Source organism: Lepidochelys kempii, chromosome 22, assembly GCF_965140285.1.
Source record: "Lepidochelys kempii isolate rLepKem1 chromosome 22, rLepKem1.hap1, whole genome shotgun sequence".
Lineage (NCBI taxonomy): Eukaryota > Metazoa > Chordata > Testudines > Cheloniidae > Lepidochelys > Lepidochelys kempii.
This window is the reverse complement of record NC_136401.1, coordinates 9510629-9530801: the sequence shown is the minus strand read 5'-3', so window position 1 is coordinate 9530801 and position 20173 is coordinate 9510629. Positions and strand designations below refer to the sequence as shown.

Here is a 20173-nt window from a genome sequence, read left to right as displayed (position 1 = left end):
AGCAGTTTGGCAGATGATGGAGAGGATACTTAATTAAGTTACAGAGAAACTAGACGAGCTTTCAATCTATTTATAAAAGTGGTAGCAGTTCCCATTTCAAGGCCAGTGAAAGGAAGACAAATACAGAGGACCCTGAGTCTGATCTCATGCATGATGACAAAATCAGGAGTAACTCCAGTACACTTAGACTGATGTAAGGTACAGGAGAATTGGCCACTGGTATTTTGTTATATAAATTCAAGGCTGAGTTCTGCTCTAGGTTATGCTAGGCCCAGCTAAATCTGGAGTGGCTCCAATGAAGCATAGTGAGTCACTGCAGATTTGTACTGGTGTAACAGAGCAGAACTTGACCCTTAAATATCAAAGGATGGGATAGCATTCGGAAGAGGATGGTTTCATTTGCACACCTTATTGAACGTGCCAAAATATACACAAAGCTGGTTTGAGGCCAACAAGAGGGTGTTGATAATATTTCTTCTACTGCAGTTAGGGCTTGATCTTACAATTCTTGCTCAAATTAGTATTACTATCAGCATTCATTGTTTGAATTACGGCAGCACCTAGAGGTCTCAAATGAGACCAGGACCCTGTTGTGCTAGGTGCTGTACAAACACATAGTGAGAGACAGTTCATGTGAGAGTTCAGTGTAAAGTCTCAGTGATGTCAATAGATCATATTCTGCTCTCTCTGCAAAGGCTGCAATTCTGGAATAACTCCTTTCAAGTCAATGGAATTACATTGACATAAGGGAGTGGTTCTCAGATACTACATTGACAAGGGCTACTTTCGTTCCTAGACAGATAGATAGATTAGATAGATAGATGGGGTGTATGGGGTTAGATAGATAGATGTAGTTATTTCCATTGTGTTCAAGTGTGAAAGTTTGGCCTGCTTTAGATAGGTCTATTATAAATCTGTTGTCTCAGTAGATCTTATATATCTCATCAGCTATAACGGAACATATTAAAAGTACATGGAAAACCACAGAATGGTATTTTTTCCAGTATAGGAAAAAATGAAGCTCTCTAATAGCAGAAATCACACTGATGAGGCTTGGGGGACCACTTCAGCAAGTGCTTAATTTGAAACCCATGAGTAGGCCCACACAAATTAATCATCTAAGGACCTTGCAGAATAGCGGGGAAATTAAGGTGCTTGTGTCATCACACATGCCGAAAGGCCAATGCATTCTGAGGTAGAGTTATGCTGTCATTGGGCACAATGCTACATTTAACCAGCTTCAGGGCTTGTCTGCACTACTGATGCCATGGGGCAAGGCCATGATGCCACAGTTATGCTGCTGTAGAGCCATAGTGTAGACACTTCCTACAATGCCAAAAGGGATTTTCCCATCGCTGTAGGAATCCATCTCTCCAGGTAACAGTAGCTAGGCTGATGGAAATATTCTTCAGTTGCCCTAGCTTATTCTATACTAGGGGTTAGGCTTGCACAGCCATACCTTTGTTAATCTAAATTTTAAGCGCAGACTAGGCCTTAGTGGTCGACGGTGTGGAGTGCTTTATTTTAGGAAGAATCCTAACAGCATACGGTGCACGATTTGCAGGTTTGACACTATTTTCAAAAGCAGTTTTCCAGGGCACTGAGCCCCAGGAATCCACAGGGTTCTCCCCTTTCGAGCTGCTGTATGGGAGGAGAATGAGGGGACCCCTGGACTTGATGAGGGACAAATGGGAGGTGACGACCCCTCCTGCTGGACAATCAGTGGTGGACCATTGTACTATCTGGGAAAAGCTCACTGAGCTCATGAGTTTGTCCAGGGAGAACCAAGCCAGGGCCCTAGAGAAACACAAGGTCTGGTAGGACCGCATGGAGTGTGCCCACTCCTATGGCACAGGGGACTTGGTGTTGGTCCTAATCCCAGTGTGGAATAATAAGCTCCACGTTGCCTGGACGGGCCCTTTATGAATTGGCCAGTTTATCTCAGGTGGGTATAGAACAGCAATCATCTTGAGCAGAGGCCTCAGGATCAAACCCCAGTGCAATCTTTGCAGCTCCCCATCCCTATAATCACACAGGAAGCTCCAGCTTCCCAGGACTTGAATGCTGAATAAACTGGACAGGTCAGTTCATTATGCAGAGCTTAACTGCTCCTCTGGAAGGTCTGAAATTACCTCTGCCTTGCAAAGATCAGCTCTGGTTTCACTTTCCACTTATTCTCCCTGACATCAGGAGCGTACTTAAGCCATGTACTGAAGGCTCCTGGAAAACAATTTTCACAGATAATTATTTCTTAGATGTAGGCAGCTTTCCCCTGTCCCCTCCTAGGTTTAGTCGTTTTTCTGTCCTGCTTTGTGGAACTAGAGCCAAACCCTGCTCCCATAGTAGTCACGTCCAAGAACTCCCAGGGGCTTCAGGAGCCCTTTAGCTAGGGGACAGCTGATCTCCAAGACAAAGCATTCCCAATATACTGGGAGATGTAACTGGTAGGTCAATGGTGAGCTCACCAAGATGTTACTGAAGAGTCCATGAACACCCTGGGATGGTATGGCTTGAGAGTGTCAGGACACTGGCCCTGATAGTCCTGTTAGGGCTCTTTATATGAGGGAAATACCTCTTTATATCAGTGGAAATACCTGGATGTAGTTAAACTCATGAAGCCACCTAATGTGGACACATTGAACCTGTGATAAACAATGCAGCTTACTGGGGTAAATCACACTCATGTGAGCCCCATTCTGAACCAGTGCAGTGTGTCTACGTTAAGGGTGACATTCTAACCCCCCTGACATCAACAGGGGTTTTGCCATTGACTTTGGTGGAGCCAGGATTTCAACTCATGACCCAGATCCTCAAAGGTGTTTAGGCTCCCAATTTCCATTGTAAGCCTTTGAGAATCAGGGCTTATGTGTTTACACTGGCTTAACTATATGCTGTACTTATGTGAAAGCAAATTTCCTTTGTCTAAAGAAACCGTAAGGAAAAACAGCACTGAAACATTTGTTTTAAAGAAAAGCAGAGAATTTTGCATACAGTGAAGCAGAATAACAAGGTCACCTTTGGCACCTCTCCACCCCTAACTGGAAACACTTGATGTTCAGCTTTCTGCTCATCACCCCAGAGATTATTTAAAACAGATTTGTGTATGTGTTTAATTTCTAAAGCCTCGTGAACACTGTTTCCTCTAAGTTGTGCGCGTGTATGCGCGAACACAGATCCTAAACCCCGCGCACACGGCAAAACACCGCGCACACAAAAATTTGCATAGAAGAAATTTTTTGCTCACACGGCCTGTCCAAAATTTGCATAGAAGAAATTTTTTGCTCACACGGCCTGTCAAAAATTAGAGGGAACATTGCTTGTGAACCAAATTCAGAGCTGTTGTAAGTGGATGCAATCCCAACGATTTCAGTTACATCGAAGCTGCTTCTTCAAGAGCTGAATTTCACCTAGTGATTACATATAAACCCAGAATCAATGCCAGGTGGGCACAGAAATACAGATTAAGGTTATGTCTACATGGCCCAGCAGTTCAGACTACGGGGGTGTGAATTGCAGCATGCACTAGCATGTTGTAACTCCCCTGTGTGAACACTGCGGGTGCGAACTAAAAGGTACCTAGTTTGCCTTAATGTCGCCATCTTTAAACAGGACTAAGTTAATGGAAACGAGGTACCTGTTAGTCTGTGCCCACAGCACCTACACAGGGGAGTTACAGCATAGCATGAGAACGTATGCTACAATTCACACCCCCTTTGTCTAAACCATGGAGCTGTGTAGACAGCCCCGAGTCTCCTCCTCCCCACCCCAATTGCTCACAGAAGCAACATGTGGCCAGATTCTATTCTGTTACCGTTGTGTAAATCTGGAATATCTCCACTGAAATTGATAAGCAAAAGGAATACATCTTAACTGGTAGCAGTAGTATGCTTTTATCCTCTAAATGGACCAGACTTTAGAGAGGGACCTGGAACTCATTGCCATGGATCAAAAGTGTGGATTGAACCTGGGACATACAGGTCCAAAAACCATTATCATGGGCAAGATCTAAACAGCCCATGATGACAAGCCATACACTGAGCAGCATGGCTGTCCAAAACAATTACACCAGAGATGGCACTGTACCAGTTTGGGAAGAAAGCCTCACCAGTAGGATGCACGTGATAAAGAGGCCACAACACAAAGCCAAGGTGAGAAATGCCTGATTTATCTCAGAAGAGAGACCCATCTGTTAGATGTTTCAGCCTGTCGGAAATGAATCATGGTGGACACAGTTCAGGAGGAAAACTCTAAAACACCATGTGCAATCACTAGGAAGCTGGATACAGGAGGGGATTTTTCTTTCCTCTCTTTTAATGTAGCAGTAATAATGTCTACAGTGCATTGACTTGTAAATTAAGTGAAGGTACGAAACTACATTCTTCTTACTGAGATGGGAGATTGTTAGCTTGTTTTATGTTTTCTCTTTTTAAATATCCCCTGAAAGGGAAATAATTTTGACCGACTAAGGAGTCTCTTCTAGAGCAATCTGTGGGGGAACGTCAACAGTAATAACATCTCTTATCTAGCATGTCTTATCCATAGACCTCAAAATGCTTTGAAAATGTGGATAAAGTACCATTACCCTAGTTTTACAGATGGGAGAAACTGAGGCACAGGGCTATGGAGTGACTTGTCCAAGGTCACCCAAAGGTGGGTAGCAGAGCTGGGAATAGAACCCATATCTCTTGACTGCCAGGCTAGTACCCTAACCACTGGATCCCACTGTTTCCCCAGTAGGGGCACATGTATTGTCTATTGTCCAGTACAGATCCACGTGTTATACAGACATATCTGCCTTCACCTCTCCTGCTGTTCCATTGGCTCCATTCACCCCAGCCACCTCCCTTCCTTCATCTTCCACTTCCTGTTCCTCTTTTGCTGTCTCTGCTTCCCTGCCACTGCTCAGGAGGGTGGCGCTGGAGAGGTGGCGGAGGAGCCGGCCCTCTTGGAAAGATTCGGCCAGCTCCTTGGCACAGCACGTGGGGGTGTTGGTTTCGTAGGTGCTGTGAAAGCTGTTGTAGTCGACTTCGTAAAAGTCTTTCTCGAGGGTGAGGACGGGCGTGAAGCGGTGTCCCCATAGCACCTCCGTGTCCATGTAGGAGCTCCGGGCCTGGCAAGTCATCCCTGCGTCAGGAGAGGAGACAAAGACATATTAAATGCAAAGCTCTGTTGCGTGCCCATGCTATCCTGCTACTATTTACAAGTGCTTTGGTGGATTTCCATACCTGCTGGCTCTGGGACATGGAAAAGGTCTTCTCGTAACGAGCCTCAGAAGAGGCTGTAGCACAAAAAGCCGAGTATTCAAACACAGGGAACTGAACGGCCCCACTGCAGCTTCTGCAGACAGGTGGAATGTTTGCAGTCATGACCCTGGGACTTATGGGGGGCAGTGAGGTTTGATGGCACTAATTGTAGGCCAGAGTGGTTCTGGCATGGCCCCATACTAGATTCCCATCTCCCCTCACTGCTCTGCTGATGCAGGTCAGTCTTGACCTTCTGGCTAATCCAGTGCTGGGATCACACCATCTCTGCCAATACACCTCATCCCTGACCTGCCGTGTCCCCACTACTCCAGGCCTGAACTCCCCCCGGCTCTGCCAAAACACATCAGGCCTGGCTTATATAGCACCTTGTTAATCTAACTTCGGTTCCCCCGACTGTTCTGTTGAAGCCCTCCAGGTCAGACCTACACAGCCCCCTGCAATTCCAAGTGCTCCCTGATCTAACTCAGCTCACCTGCAGCAAAAGCTGCTCTGCCATTCCACTAAGGCACCTGCATGTGCTAGGCACTGAGGGCCCGGAGCTAACTATAGGAGCCTGAACCGAAGCCCACTTAAGGCAATGGGAGGACCTCCACTGAATGAGACTGAAATTTGTCCAGCTTGTTCTCAGCCCAAGGCCGAGTGCTTATTTTACATATTCATATATTTTGGGGAAGTTTGAGGAAAACCCTTTCAAGGGCAAAAATTCAGTCTTGGAATAAGTGAAATCACCTGCCTATTGCAAGGCTGAATTCTGTCCCAAATATTTGCCTTTTGTTTGGTTTACATGGGTCACACTTCTGGAATTCATTCCAGGGAGATGTGGAAAGTTTGACCTCCCGACACTCTCATTGGTGCGTGAGAGAGAGGCCTGCCTGGAATGAGATCAAAACATCTATTCAATTCAATTCCAAGCCGACGCTCCCCGATCTCATTCTCACAACCCAAACGACATTACCATAAGACGAAGGCTGTGGTGGGGGGAAATGTTAGTGCCGGGGCATTTATGGTTTAGGGAGAAATATACCATATGTCCTCTAACACCTGGGCACAACAGGAGACAAACAAGTTGGGTTAGGAAATGTCCCCATCCTGTCGAGCTCAGGTGTGGGAAGACATAAGGTACCTCTTCTCCCACAGCTGAGAACAGCCTATCATTCCTATCATTCTCTCCTCTCACAGCCTCAAGGGTCCTTCTCCTTTGGAGGCGCCTGTGGAATTCACATTAACATGACTGAGCTGTGCCTGTCCATCAGGACCCCATCCGTTCTGTTTTCTTTGTGGGTATTCCCCGCTGGTTTTCTTTTCCTTCATCCATGGATTGGTTTCAGCCCCTGGGCTGGAATGCAGCCAGAGAGGAGCATGGTCACTGGGTAGAATATACACTAAGTCCCTGTGCTGAAGGGTGGAACTGACTGCAAATGAGGGAGCTAGAGAGGTACCCACAACCACAGGGTTTAGCAGTGAGGGAGAAAGATTTGTACCTCCAGGCAGATAATATAGGCAGAGGGAGACTCAACTTGCTCCACAAACACAGGCATTTCCAGGGGGGTCTTCTCAGGGGATGCCCCATACCCTAGTCTACGGGAGCACCACCATGGCAGTAGTGATGTGAGTACCTCCTACCATGCAGGCTTAGGCTTTTATAATGGGACAACCTCTCCCCCACCCCCCACAGTAGCAGTAATGCTTGGTAACTTCCATTTGGGCCCCTCAAGGGCTGTGCAAACATTAGCTATTCCCTTTCCCTCCCAAGTAGCATTATGATCTGTGGAAACTGAGGCATGGAGAAGTGAAGTGAGTTTGCCAGACAGCAAGTCAATGGCAGAGCCAGGAAATGAAACTACGTTCCCTGGTTTCCAGATCTATACTTCAAAGACCATATGGCAACCACGGGGTCAGTCATGGACCTATACAACTGAAATTCTGACTGCAACAGGGCCTGCCTTTTCTGTATAAACTCTTAGGGTCCAATTCATTGCTGGTGTAATTCCACTGAATTCAGTCAGGTTAAAGCTTAGTTACATCAGGGACAAATTTGGCCAGTTTAAAAAAAAAAAAAGAGAGAGAGAGCGATCTTAAACTGTCTCTGTGGCTGGCAATACCCAGCAGCGGGAAAACCTTAGCGGATCAGTGTAGAGGCTGGTTTCAGAGGTGCACCCTGATCTGCACAGTGGATACAGTTATGACAAAGATGCCTTCATTTTCTGCACACTGCACCTTTACATTTGAAATGTATCATAGGAACTTATGTGGTCCTAACTACCATATTATCTGAGCACCTCACAGTCTTTAATGTATTTATCTTCACAGTCCTCCTTGGCAGGAAAGAGGTGCAGTGTTACTATCATATAAGTGGGAAACTGTGGCACAGAGAGGCTAACTGACTTGCCAGAGGCCACAGAGGAAATCTGTGGTGGAGCCAAGAACTGAACCTGGGTCTCCCGAGCTAGTACTAGCCACTGGAATAGCCTTCCTTTGTAGTAACGGTGCCTGCCTGCACATTTTGTTTTCACAGCTGCTGTAACCTTTTAGAGAGCATGCACACACCTCCACCCTCTCTCCTGGAGAGTCACACACACAGCTCTTGCCTGGAGACTTTACTTTTGTTCTTTCTTGTTGCTTTCCTTAACCTAAAACAAAAGGCATTCAGGCCAGTAGGTGTATGGCTGCTCTTTGTGCTTGGGGGAAGAAATGTAACACTTTGGGCTGCAAAACAGGGCTGGAAATTTCTCACACAGTTCTTTTCAAGGAGATTTCCGGAATTACTTGCTTCCAGGCAGGAACAACAAGTACAGTGTTAGTCACAGCATTCTGGCACTTCTGCTTCCTGAACTGCCAGGAACCAGGAAGTGCAGAGGCTGCTGTGAAAAATAAAATAAGGAAGGAGGAAAGTTATCCCAACTGTTCTGAGCTTTGAGGAGAGGGTCTGTTTGAGATCTGGGCAACCATTCAGGAACGGGGATACAGAACAGTCTGCAGATCTCTAGTAACAAGCTTCTTATGGGCAGGCCAACGAGTGCCCAGACATAGATGCTACGGCACTGCACCATCAGGATAGACAGTGCTTGACATTCATTCCCTTATGCCAGGTTGGCATACAAGAGCAGAAGACTTATGTAGAAGAGCAGAAGACTTATGTAGAAGAGCAGAAGACTTATGTCAGGTCCTATCATGCTGCTGAGTACCCACCTGCTTTTCTCCAAGAGATGTGGGTCACTCCCCCGTCCCCACCCACCACCAGATAACACTAGCTTCTACCTACCCTCCTTATCCCTTAGTGAGAGGTTTTGTTGCAAGTCATTTTAAAACCTGGTGGGACATATTTGGGATGCAGGACTGGCTCAAAGATGCCTTTTACATATCTAGCGTCTCATGCTGGATTTTGATTTCAGTGGGAGTTAGGTACCTCAATACCCTTGACAATCTGGGCCTTAGAGGGCTGAAATTTGATCTAAAATGAGCAATGCTCCTCCTTGGACATAACTAGAATCCGCTAAGGTACCTAAATACTGCTGCTGAGCTGCTTAGTGCTCCAAATGCCCAGAAATGGTAGTGGGAGAAAGGGGCATTTTTCCCCCTCGCAGAATTAGGCCCTATCAGTGGATAAGCCATCTCCCAGCCTGGCTTTCCCACTGCTGACTAGATGCCAAGTATTCTATAATAAAATCTCAGCGCTCTTTGAATCATAGAAATGTAGGGCTTAAAGGACCTCAAGAGGTCATCTAGTCCAGCTCCCTGTGCTGAGCTCGGACAAAGTAAGCCTAGACCGTCCCTGGTAGGTGTTTGTCCAGCCTGTTCTTAAAATCTTCCAATGATGGGGATGCCATAGCCTTCCTTGGAAGCCTATTCCAGACCTTAGCTACCCTTATAGTTAGAAGGATTTTGCTAATATCTAACTTAAATCACGTGTGCTGCAGATGACTCCCATTGCTTCTTGTCCTGCCTTCAATGGACATAGGGAGGACAACGCTCAACTTCTTCTCCATAGCAGCCCTCACTGTATTTAAAGACTGTTCTCAGGTCCCCCACAACGTTCTTCTCTCAAGGCAAATCATGCTCAGTTTTTTTAACCTTTCCTCATAAGTAAGGTTTTATAAACCTTTGATCATTTTTGTTGCTCTCCCACGGACTCTCTCCCATTTGTCCACACCTTTCCTGAAGCATGGTGCCCAGAATTGGACACAGTGTCCCAGCTGAGGCCTCACCAATGCCGAGGAAAGCGGGACAATTGCCTCCCATGTCTTACATACAACACTATGTTAATAGATCCCAGAATATTAGCCTTTTTTGCAACTGCATCACATTGTTGACTCATATTCAAATTGTGATCCACCATAACCCCCAGATCCTTTTCAGCAGTACAACCACCTAGCCAGTTATTCCCCATTTTGTAGTTGTGCATTTGATTTTTCCTTCCTAAGTGAAGTACTGTGCACTTGTCTTTACTGAATTTTGTCTTGTTGAATTCAGACCAATTCTCCAATTTGTCAAGATTGTTTTAAATTCTAATCCTGTCCTCCAAAGTGCTTGTAACCCCTCCCAGCTTGGTTTTATAAGCATACTCTCCATTCCCATTATCCAAGTCATTAATGAAAATATTGAATAGTACCAGACCCAGGACTGACCTCTGTGAGACACCCCTTGATACGTCTTCCTAGTTTGACCATGGATAACTGCTCTTTGAGTATGATCTTTTAACCAGTTGTGCACCCACCTGTCATCTAGACTACATTTCCCTAGTTTGCTTATGATCAGATCAGAAGGGAGTTCCCCTCTTACCACCAGAGAGAGTCAGCCTCAGACATATAAAAGGAACTCCTGCCTTGCAATCAAGGTCTTGGAATAGCTCCTTTACTTGGGGGAATACCTTACCCTGATCCTGAGCTCCACAGAAACAATCACATTTATGTCCTGCTGTAAGTATTCAATTAAGACAGGAACAATGGAAACCAGTCATTGACCAAGGACTGCATACGGCCGGCTTCCTGCAGTAGCTGCTTTTTGTAACCCCCGGTGTGAACAGAGCCAGCACAATAAAACAACTTGCAATCACTCCATAATCTCATTCAGATATTCTTTTTTTTTTTATTTGCACATGTGCATCGGAATTTAATTGCATGGGGACCGACTGCCTGGCAACCTCTACACCGCACAGCAAACAACAGCATTGTCCCGACTGCAAGTTCCCTTAAGTGCTGCTCTCCAACCCGGCTAATTAATGGCCCTAGCTAATTATTGCCTCCAGCTGAAAGAAGATAACAGTGGAGGTGCTGAAAACAATAAGCCTTATTTTCATTAACAGAATGGGGTGCAGCTGCTTTCCGCTCTCACACAATGTGTCCTCGTCCCTGTGCGTGCCGAACATTCAGAATCCGCAATAGGATTCTGAATGTTCAGCACTCTGCAATAGGCAGCGTAGCTCGCTGGACCAGTCTCTTTCCAATTCTGCAGTGGTTATTAGTAGAAATCAGCAGGCTTTATCTGTAATAAAAGACCTAAACCTTCACTGGCATGATTACCCACAATGCACTGTGTTCACCTAAGACAAGGTCCACAGCCGTTTTGCCATTGTTGTACATCACCTCTAAAGTGTCACTGCTTTCTAAGTAGATACGCCATAGCCCCCAGTACAGTTACTTGAAGCACTTGCTCTTGGGAGATTTCAAAAGGCCTTTTGAGCATGCAGAGGAATTGTGGGAGGTGTCAAACTTCCAGAATTCCTCGGGGGAAAAATCCCAGAAGGCCATTGGTGCTGACATAGTTTCTTAGCCCTTTTCTCAAAATGGAGGGTAATTATGAACTTTTGGATTTAAGAAGTTTCTCGTAAAGCTTTGAGAAAGTAATTTTTTTGCCCTTTTTTATTTTTATTTTGAGCATTTTGTGACCCAGAAATTTCATTTCAATGAGAAAACTTTAATGAAAAAAAAAGCTTTGATCAAATGCATGAAAGATTCAAAATGCGGGAAAATCCATTTTCATCTGGAATAAGTTTCAGAAAAAAATACTTTCTAATCTTATTTATTTTTCTGGAACATATGACCATAGTTTCCATGGAAATGGTTCACAAATGGTCCTATTTTAAAATGAAAGAAAAGTATGCTTAATTTTTAACTGGAAAGTCAGTCGATTTTAGAAAATTTGAAATGAAATGGAAAAACCTCAACTTTCAGATTTTTCACATGTAAGCTTTGGATCTTTTGCCTCTCTGCAGTCACCAGCTTGAGTTTCAGTGCAAATAAAATTGAAAGTAAGTTGAAACCTGAATAAATTTTGCATAAAACTGGGCCCAGATGCATCACCTTTACAAAGAGGCTGTGCTCTGTCTCAGGCTTGTAGCAAAGCTAGAAGCCAGAAGAGTATTCCTCAGTTTCAAGTTTTGTAATAAAACTTTCACGGAGGTTTAAATTTTTAAGTGCACTGTACTGCAATTCAATCCTCAGAGGTGAAGTTTTAGTCTATTGGGCTGGAGTCTGACTTCAGAGTATTAATGTCAGGAGTCAAGAATGTTCCTGCTTGGGGCAGCCATACATGCTTTGTTTTATAAACTGCTGGATTTCTGGTTTCCAATAAATGAATGAAGACAGGTTTCTTTTATTACATTCAAAAGCAGGGAAAGTCACAGAGAAGCAATTGGTGTGTAAAATAGGTGTCAGGGAACTGTACCAAGAAGACACTTTCTTGACATCAAAATCAGTCAGAATCAAGCTGATCACACTATTTCAAAGATGGGAGAATGTTAATATGCAGAGAAGAAAGGGAATCTTGATGTCCCCCTCAGAAAGAAGTCTGTTTTTTCCCACTAGGTACTCAATGGGAGCTGCAGACTTCAGAACCTTTCACTGATTGCAATGCCACTGATTATGCAGCTAAAATAGAAGCCTCTGGCTCTGTTACATTGCTAAGAAAAGAAAAATTCTTCAGGAGATTGCACATGAGTGACAGGCTTTTATATAATTATTAGGTCACAGTTCAAATCTAGCCCCATTCAGCAACAGCCTATGTTGCTACTATCTCATGGGCATTAGGTTGGCTACGGATTAGTTGATGGTCTTAGTCTAGCTGTTGGAGGACACAGATGCCTGTATCAAACATACCATCACAGCTAGCAACCTTGTAGGCAATTTCATTACAGAGGACAAATATTGAATGAATCATGGAGAATTAACTAGCAGTACCCTAGATTAAGAAGTTTAATTTAAAGCACATCAGCAGGATGATAGTAGGGAAAACTTTCACTACTGCCACCTGGCTAGACCTGTTCAGTGGATATAAACATCCAGCCTCTAGGGCTGTCAAACCAACATTTTTCACCAGCATAAAATTAACTTTTTTTATTTAAATGCCATAGAGCTGAGTGTGACGTTCCCCTCTGGTGTTATCTGGACCGGTGATCTGCTAGGTCACTCCATTCCTTGACTGTGGGAACCAGCCTTACCCTGCTGTGTCATGAGAACCCCCACTCCTGGGCTGTTCATGCACAGCCTCTGGCATGTAAGCTGCTCCTTGGATTGTGCAACTGAATGACACTAGCTAATATCTCCGGTCCCAGACACAACCCTAGGAACCTCCGTCTTGCAGTGTCCAGTTATGCCTGTTGCAAGCTGCAAGCTTATATAAATTCGTCAATTTAACAAAGAAATTGATATGTACCAAGCTTGTTATGCCAAGGGGAGCCTCTGACACACTTCAAACCAAACATATTGCTTCAGATAGAATAAACAAACAAATTTATTAATTATAAAGATAGATTTTAAGTGATTATAAGTCAAAGCATAACAAGTCAGGTTTGGTCAAATGAAATAAAAGCAAAACACATTCTAAGATGATCTTAACACTTTCAATGCCCTTACAAACTTAGATTCTTCTCACCACAGGCTGGCTGGTTGCTCTTCAGCCAGGCTCTCCCCTTTGATCAGCGCTTCAGTCGCTTGCTGTGGTGTCTCTAGATGTAGGTGGAAGAGAGAGGAAGAGCAAGGCAAACATCTCTTTCTTTTATTATGGTCTTTCTTCCCTCTTGGCTCCCCCCCCCCTTCAGAGTCAAGTGAGCATTACCTCATTGCAGTTCCAAACTGACCAAAGGAAGTGGGGGTGACTCCCTCAAGAGTCCAGCAGATTCTTTTGTTGCTGCCTAGGCCAGCGTCCTTTGTTTCCATGAGGCTGGGCTGGGTTTGTCCCATACATGTCCTGATGAGGTGTGAATTGCGTCTCAGCTCTTGGAGAGTTTTTGCCTGGGTTTATTTTAAGCCATGAGGACACATTTTCAGCCTCATAACTACATACATGAAATTATAACCTATAACTTACTATAACATAACTGTAACAACAATGCTCAGTGCATCACGAGCCTTCCAAAGACACCCGACATGAAAAATTTTGCATTGTATACCACACAATCATTTTACAAGGATGAACATGGGGGTGCTGGGTGTTCCCCCGAGGTACAGAGCATCACACTGAGCTCTAAAATGTTATCTGCTGTCACATGGATGCTAATTCTACGCTTGCGATACTAGATGGGCTCTTTTTACAATGAAGACCCAGGCATTACTGGTAATTCCTGCCCCCCCCCCACACACATGCTGAATGAATTTCCCAGCTATGTCCATTCCTCTCTTTTTCCTGTACAGCGAATTAATGACAAAGTCTTTTTCCACATATGCAGAGTGAAACTCACCCCTGATCAGAGGGCTAGCGCAAGGCCAATGTGCCACTTAAGTCCTCAGAGGTGAATTTCACCTACAAAGCATGGAGAAAGAAGATGGTGTTGAAATGGACACTGATGACTAGCTAGGGTGGCAGGGAATAGTTATCAATATTTAAAATCCTATTATTCTAATTAAGAAATACACGTCCTTAAATTAGCGTCAAAGATGCTGAAGTATTGCTCAAATGGTTGTGGAAAGTGCTGGGCCATTTACACTAATTAGTCCAAGGAACACCCTGGCCTATGACAAAACCAATATTGTTCCTCTGACTTCAAAAGGAATATTAGAAGGTGGGAGCATGGTCCCCCAATTATTTCTGCGCATCTTCGGAGGAGGAGGACACGTCCATACTTGATTCGCTTTGATTTTCATGCCAGAGGGGAAGACTGAAATTTTAATTTTTCTGAATGTTCTCCAGGCGTGGGAATGCTCCTGGGTGTTGGAAAGTCAAAAGAGGTAAGGGTCTAATGTAGGCAATGAAATGGAATATGCAAAAAAGTTTAAAGAGATAGCAAACTTGGCAAACTAAACAGGTTATAAAGAAAGAGAGAGAGAGAGAGAGAGAGAGAGACCACATTCACTTCTTTATATTATGACTCCACTTTATTTAATTGCTCTACTATGTCATTTAATCTATAATTTCTTGCCTTGTTATGTTTCAGGAAGCGGTTGCACAAGGTTGACATATCTCCTCTAAGATCAGACCCTTGGATTTGTCAGAGGAACAAATGAACTGAAATTTCAATGGCACTGACGTGTGTTGCTCTGTGAGAGAGCGAGGATGGGCTAGGGGTTAGGTGAGAGACCTGGGTTTAATTCTCTGCTCTGTCACAGATGTCACTTCCATGACCCTGTAAATCACATAGGCCCAGATTGTCAACATTTATTTAGGTACCTTACTCCCATTGAAATCAATGGAAGTTAGGTGCCTAAATACCTTTGCGGATCTGGGCCTTAGGCTCTCAGTTCCCCATCTGTAAAAGGGGGTTCATGATACTATCCTACCTCCTAGTGGTATTGGATGTATTTTAAAGATGGGGAGATGCTCAGATACTATGGTAAAGGGAGCCCTATAAGCACTGTTAGGCATGTTAGTGATGATGAGGATGTAGTAGTCAGGCCTGTATATTTGCCTGAGATAGAATTTTGGGTCTTGTTTGCCCATTTAATTTTTAATATTTTTATATTCTTATTAATAGGTGTGAACAAAGAACAAAGACACTGTGTGTTGCTTCTGCCCAGCCAGATGGGTTTGTTAGTATGAGAAAAGATAAGAGACAGAACTCAAGTGTTGCTGGTTTTGGTGGGAGTTTAATATATGACTGCCTTGACTCCTATCTTGAGCCAAGGTCAGGAGGGGCGAGGGGATGCGGGGGGAAGGTATAAGAAACACTAAAAGCCAAAGAAAGGCCTGTCCCTGACTGAAGCACAACATCACTCCTTACCCCTCCCATGGGATACAAAAGAGGTGGTACCGAAGCCCCCTGACTCACAACCTTCCAAAACGGAACATGACCATAAATTGTAAGGGGCGGGGTCCAGGGTGGGCACGACAGGTATAATTATGCCTGCTAAGGAGGTGGGAACTGGAACACTGGGAAAAAAGGCTCTGGGGCACTATGGATATGCTTGCTTGAAACTAACTTGAATAAACATAGCATTGCCTGCACTTAGGACTTCCAGTCTTCTGCTTTCTGTCTGTGTTACAAGGACCAGGGGAAGGGTATAGGGAAAGCCCTTAACAAGCACCTTAAATAGTTCAGCAAGACCACTCTTTTCAGGGCAAGTCAGTGGTAATCTGTTTCACTACTTCATTCCCACACCTTGAAGCCAGGGATATCAAAGGCATTTACAAATATGAATCAGTTTACATCACAATACTCCCTTTCTGAGAGGAATGTACTATAATGCCCTTTTTACTGATGCACATTTTTAAGAATGAAAATGAGCCTATGGATAAGCAAAACCAACCAACCAACAAGCTAGCACTAATTTTACTGTGTTTTGCATGCAAAGTTTGATTAATTTCAGGACATCAGACTGAAATACAAATCCCTCAAATTTCAAGCTTCATTGTGATTATTTCACATCGTTCTACCTTGGCAGGAGGGGAATATTATTCTATCCTTTTAAAAAATGGATGAACTGGGGTGTAGAAAGGGTGTGATTTTCTCAAGGTCACACAGTGACAACATGAGGAATAGAACCAAGGAGTCCTGACTCACAGCCAGTTGCTCTAACTATTAGACCATCTTCCTTCCAACGATGTCTAAGTATAGTTCTGTCCTTTTGAAACTGTGTGCTAATACTGTACTGCGTCACTGGATTAACAAGTCAGCTCTATTATCTCCAACTGTCTATTTAATATAAGTGTGGGGGGGAGTCAAAGAAAACCAGTGAACACCAGTGGTGAAATAAGATGACTTGATGCCTCCTGAATGCCCAGTGATCACCTAGCATCCCATTAAGGCAACAGCACTGGTAGGCAAGGGGGCATGGATCAGCGTTCATGTTGCGTTCCCCATCAATACCTGGACTGCAGAAGCTAATGATCCAACCAGCGGACCAAATTCGGAGATGAATCCTGGTCACAAGCCACCTGAGGCACATTGCACATATGCTAAGAAGAAGAAGACTGGTAAGCACAGAATGAGGTTTGCATGTAGCTATATTGATAAATCAATCTTTGGTTAATTGTCAGCGAAGGCGGAGAGGAGGATAAAAGATGTGAGGGAAGCAAGACTCATCCAGAGAGACTTATAAGATATGCAGACTCCTTCATCATAGGGAATGATGGCTTCAGGGGAAAAAGCTAGGCTCTCTAATGTTCGCTAATTGAATCAGCCAAGTCGTTCATCTCCCAACCCCGATGAATCTGAGTGCACGTGGGGGATTGGCTTTCAACTACTCTTTAGTCTCTGGCAGCATTGCTTCATACTCTCTCTCTCTTCTATTAAGCAATGAAGAGGTTAGTGGCACATCCATGTTTATTGCACACAACAGGCCAGCCTAATTCTGTCAGTGGACTGGGGCTACCGGCTTTGGATTTTTGTTGCCCTGGGGTGGGGAAGAGAGAAAGAAAGAAAGAGCATTGAAAGCAAAATTGTATGGACTTTACAAACAGATTCCTTCCCATTTTCTTCTCTTGCAAGTCAAATTTGGAGCAACCAATCTTGAAGAGTGTCCCTTGAAGATAAGGCAAGGGAGAATTAATTCCCTAAAGTCATTGCTGTGCCCAATTCATTAAGCTGGCACTGTAAGTGATTCAAGATGCCCATAAAAGCAGCACTGGCTGCTGGAATGTTTGTCACCTCTATTGATTTAGCCCCTGCTGTAGTCATTTCACTCAGGGAATAATCAACACAGGTCTGCCCGGAACTGAGCCGTTCTCTGGTGTTTTCAAAGCTGCGCAGCCAATAGTGCCAAGGCATATGTACTGATTTATAGCTTCTACAGGATGCTGCTTTAGGTAGGACTAATGCTACAACAAGGGAGTGTGTCTGATGGAAATGGGGCAGGCAGGGATGAAAACTGGAGGGTGAGCGGGAATTACTGGTTAATTTTTTCCCCTACAGCTGGTTGAAACTTTTGGAAATTGCAATAAACAATTTCCCCCAAAAATGTTAATGAAAAAATATTCACTATTTTTTGCCCAGTTCTAGTTATGTGCTTATACCTCTAGCCATTTATACGGTACAGTGGTCAGGCTTGAAGGGCCTGATTGTCAAAGGTATTTAGGATCTTAAAATTTCAGCTAGGCACCTACTGGGATTTTCAAAATCATCTCACAAAATCATCTTAGGTACCTAAGTCTCATTGACTTTCAATGGCAGGGAGGCACCTAACCTGCTTCGGGGTGGTTGAAAATCCCACTAGGTGCCCATGGGCATCTTTAGGCACCTAAATATCTTTGAAAATCTGTCCTGAAATGCTTTGAAAAAATGACTGGAACTAATATTACCTTCTTCCTCACCAGGTAGGTGTATATTCAGATATGTTGGTGACTGCAGTGACCTGAAGAAGAGTTTGGTGCAGCCAGAAAGCTTGTCTCTTTCACCAAGAGACATTGGTCCAATAAAATATATTATCTCACCCACTACCGTCTGTCTTGCAGGGATTAAAGTGAGTTTCTACTAATTTGTACCCATGACAACCAATGCAGAGCCAACCCAGTTCTGGGAGAGTGAGCTGCAGTCTATTCCTTCTTTTGCATTATCAACAGAACGGTTTAGTTCCAGTTAGCTACATCTGTGCCCCCCCTCCTGCAGGCTAACAGAATAACACAGGTGATAACGAGGTCACAATTTGGCCTGCTGCAATTCTCGTGCTGACAGCCATGTGTGAGAAGGAAAGAACCCAGCATTGCTCTCGGATCCCAGATTGAGTTGGTAGCACTGGCAGTTAGAAATAATGGGGTGGGATTTTAAAAGCAGGCTCAGGATGGTACATGCTCAGGCCCAGATCCTCAGAAGTATTTGGGTGCTTAAGATGCAGATAGGCACTTTTGAAAATCCCACTGGGCACCTATTGCCCACTGAAATCAATAGGAGTTAGGTGCCTATGTGCTTTTGAAAATCCTACTGGGTCTTTAACTGCTTCTTCAGGCACCTAAATACCTTTAAAATTTGGTCCTCTGCTCCCATGGACTTTCAGTAGGAGCCGTGTCTCTAAATTCCTTAGTTTTTTAAAAAATCCCAACCAATATTTTTTGCTCCTTGGAAATGGAGTGAATTGCTCTCCAGTGATTGACTAAAGATAACCATCGAGCCCCATGGTGCCATTTTTATAGTTCTCTGAAATGTGACTGTAGAAATGAGGACTAGCAGCTCTTTCCATGTAGTCTAACTGGAGCAATTTTGTACTGAATAAGTTTTGTGTAAACCAAAAGTAAAATGATTATTAATATGCCTGTCTGCAGTGTTCATTTCATTAGGTCTGGTCTCTCCAACATCATCCTATCTACCGCTGACAAGTTCTAGCCTCATCTCCAAATATCAGGCCACCTGTATAAATATTGGACCTAGCCGTCAGCAGCGTGTCAGGAAATAATTCACATATCCAGAAAAAAAAAAAGGGATCCAGCTTCATTAACAGGGACCAAGTATTGTTCATTTGTCTATGCAATATTCTAAATTGAGGACCTTCATTCAGTTCCTAACAACAGGAGTTCATCTCACACAAATCACAAGGATGACCATTCCTGGGCAGTTTTAGTAAAGGCCCCAAACTAGAGATACATGCTGCATTGCAGGACACCCTGTTCTGGTGAGATGTCTCCCCACCACTCTACACATGAGCCATACAGAAAGCCACCTGGATTCTGAATGTTTTAGTCAAACCTTGGTACAGTCTGACGTCCACCCAGCCCTAGAGCCAATGGGAAGAGCTCTTCCAGTTACATCTTTTGGGTTTAACAGCAGATACAACACTGTCTCCTGAGACTGGAGTAATTAATTTCCATAGATCCAGGCTCCTTAATGTCATTACACTCAGGTCTGGGCAATTCCACTGGGAGAGGAGTCCATTTGTAAAGCAATCCAATTCCTCTGCCATGCTTTTAATTTTGAGGTTGTTGCTGGTGATGACTTCCTTTTGCACATCATTAGCAGTGGCTGAGCCTTTTGGTCAGAGGAAGTACAGTCTAAAGCCACAGAGTATCTATTCAAGCAGGACTTGATGGTGCTAGTCTGTGATGGTGAAATGGGCCTTGGGCCACAAAGGTACTTCTAGGTATTAACCTCCAACCTCAGTGCAGGGCTCTCTTTGATATCAGCCAACCCAGGGCTACCAAATAAAATTCCATTATCAATCTCTCTCCTGTATAACTCCCTGAAATGCTGTTATTTTTTATAATGCCCAAGTGTGTATTAAGAGCCTCACAGTCTAGGCGAGGCCCTGATTTGCCTTTTGTTTTACACTCCTGTAACTGTATTGACATCAATAGAGTGACTCCTGATTTACACTGCTGTAAATGAATGGAAAATTGGGCATGGATTGCTAGTAGCTATAACATGGTGTTATTCTACAGCACTCTTATACCAACAAGACACACAACCAACACACTACACAGCAGCCCAGTACACTAGATATGGTCCCTAAACAGAATCTGTCATTCCAACTCTCATGAGCTTTGGTAATGTTCGCATCCAGATCTGCATATTGACCCATCTCTACAATAGACCTCTGGTTAAAGAATACTCCCTA

The 20173-nt window shown here is 44.0% G+C and overlaps 1 protein-coding gene across 6 annotated transcripts in view; it reads right to left on the bottom strand.

Moving 5' to 3' along the window:
- The window catches only part of KCNJ5 (potassium inwardly rectifying channel subfamily J member 5), a 184774-nt gene that overhangs the window by 144532 nt on the left and 20069 nt on the right, over positions 1-20173 (bottom strand). The window contains exons 3-4 of one of the 6 annotated variants that reach the window (XM_073321013.2): positions 13134-13206; positions 4294-5124 (exon numbers count right to left, since the gene is read on the bottom strand). The exons of 2 other annotated variants lie outside the window; for them this stretch is intronic. In XM_073321013.2, the coding sequence (XP_073177114.1) occupies positions 4851-5124; positions 13134-13206 (347 nt within the window). In that variant the 3' untranslated portion in view covers positions 4294-4850. Of the gene's footprint in view, positions 1-4293; positions 5125-13127; positions 13493-20173 lie in introns of those variants that run through there. 3 more of the 6 variants (XR_012155934.1, XM_073321016.1, XM_073321012.2) reach the window with 3 other exon arrangements.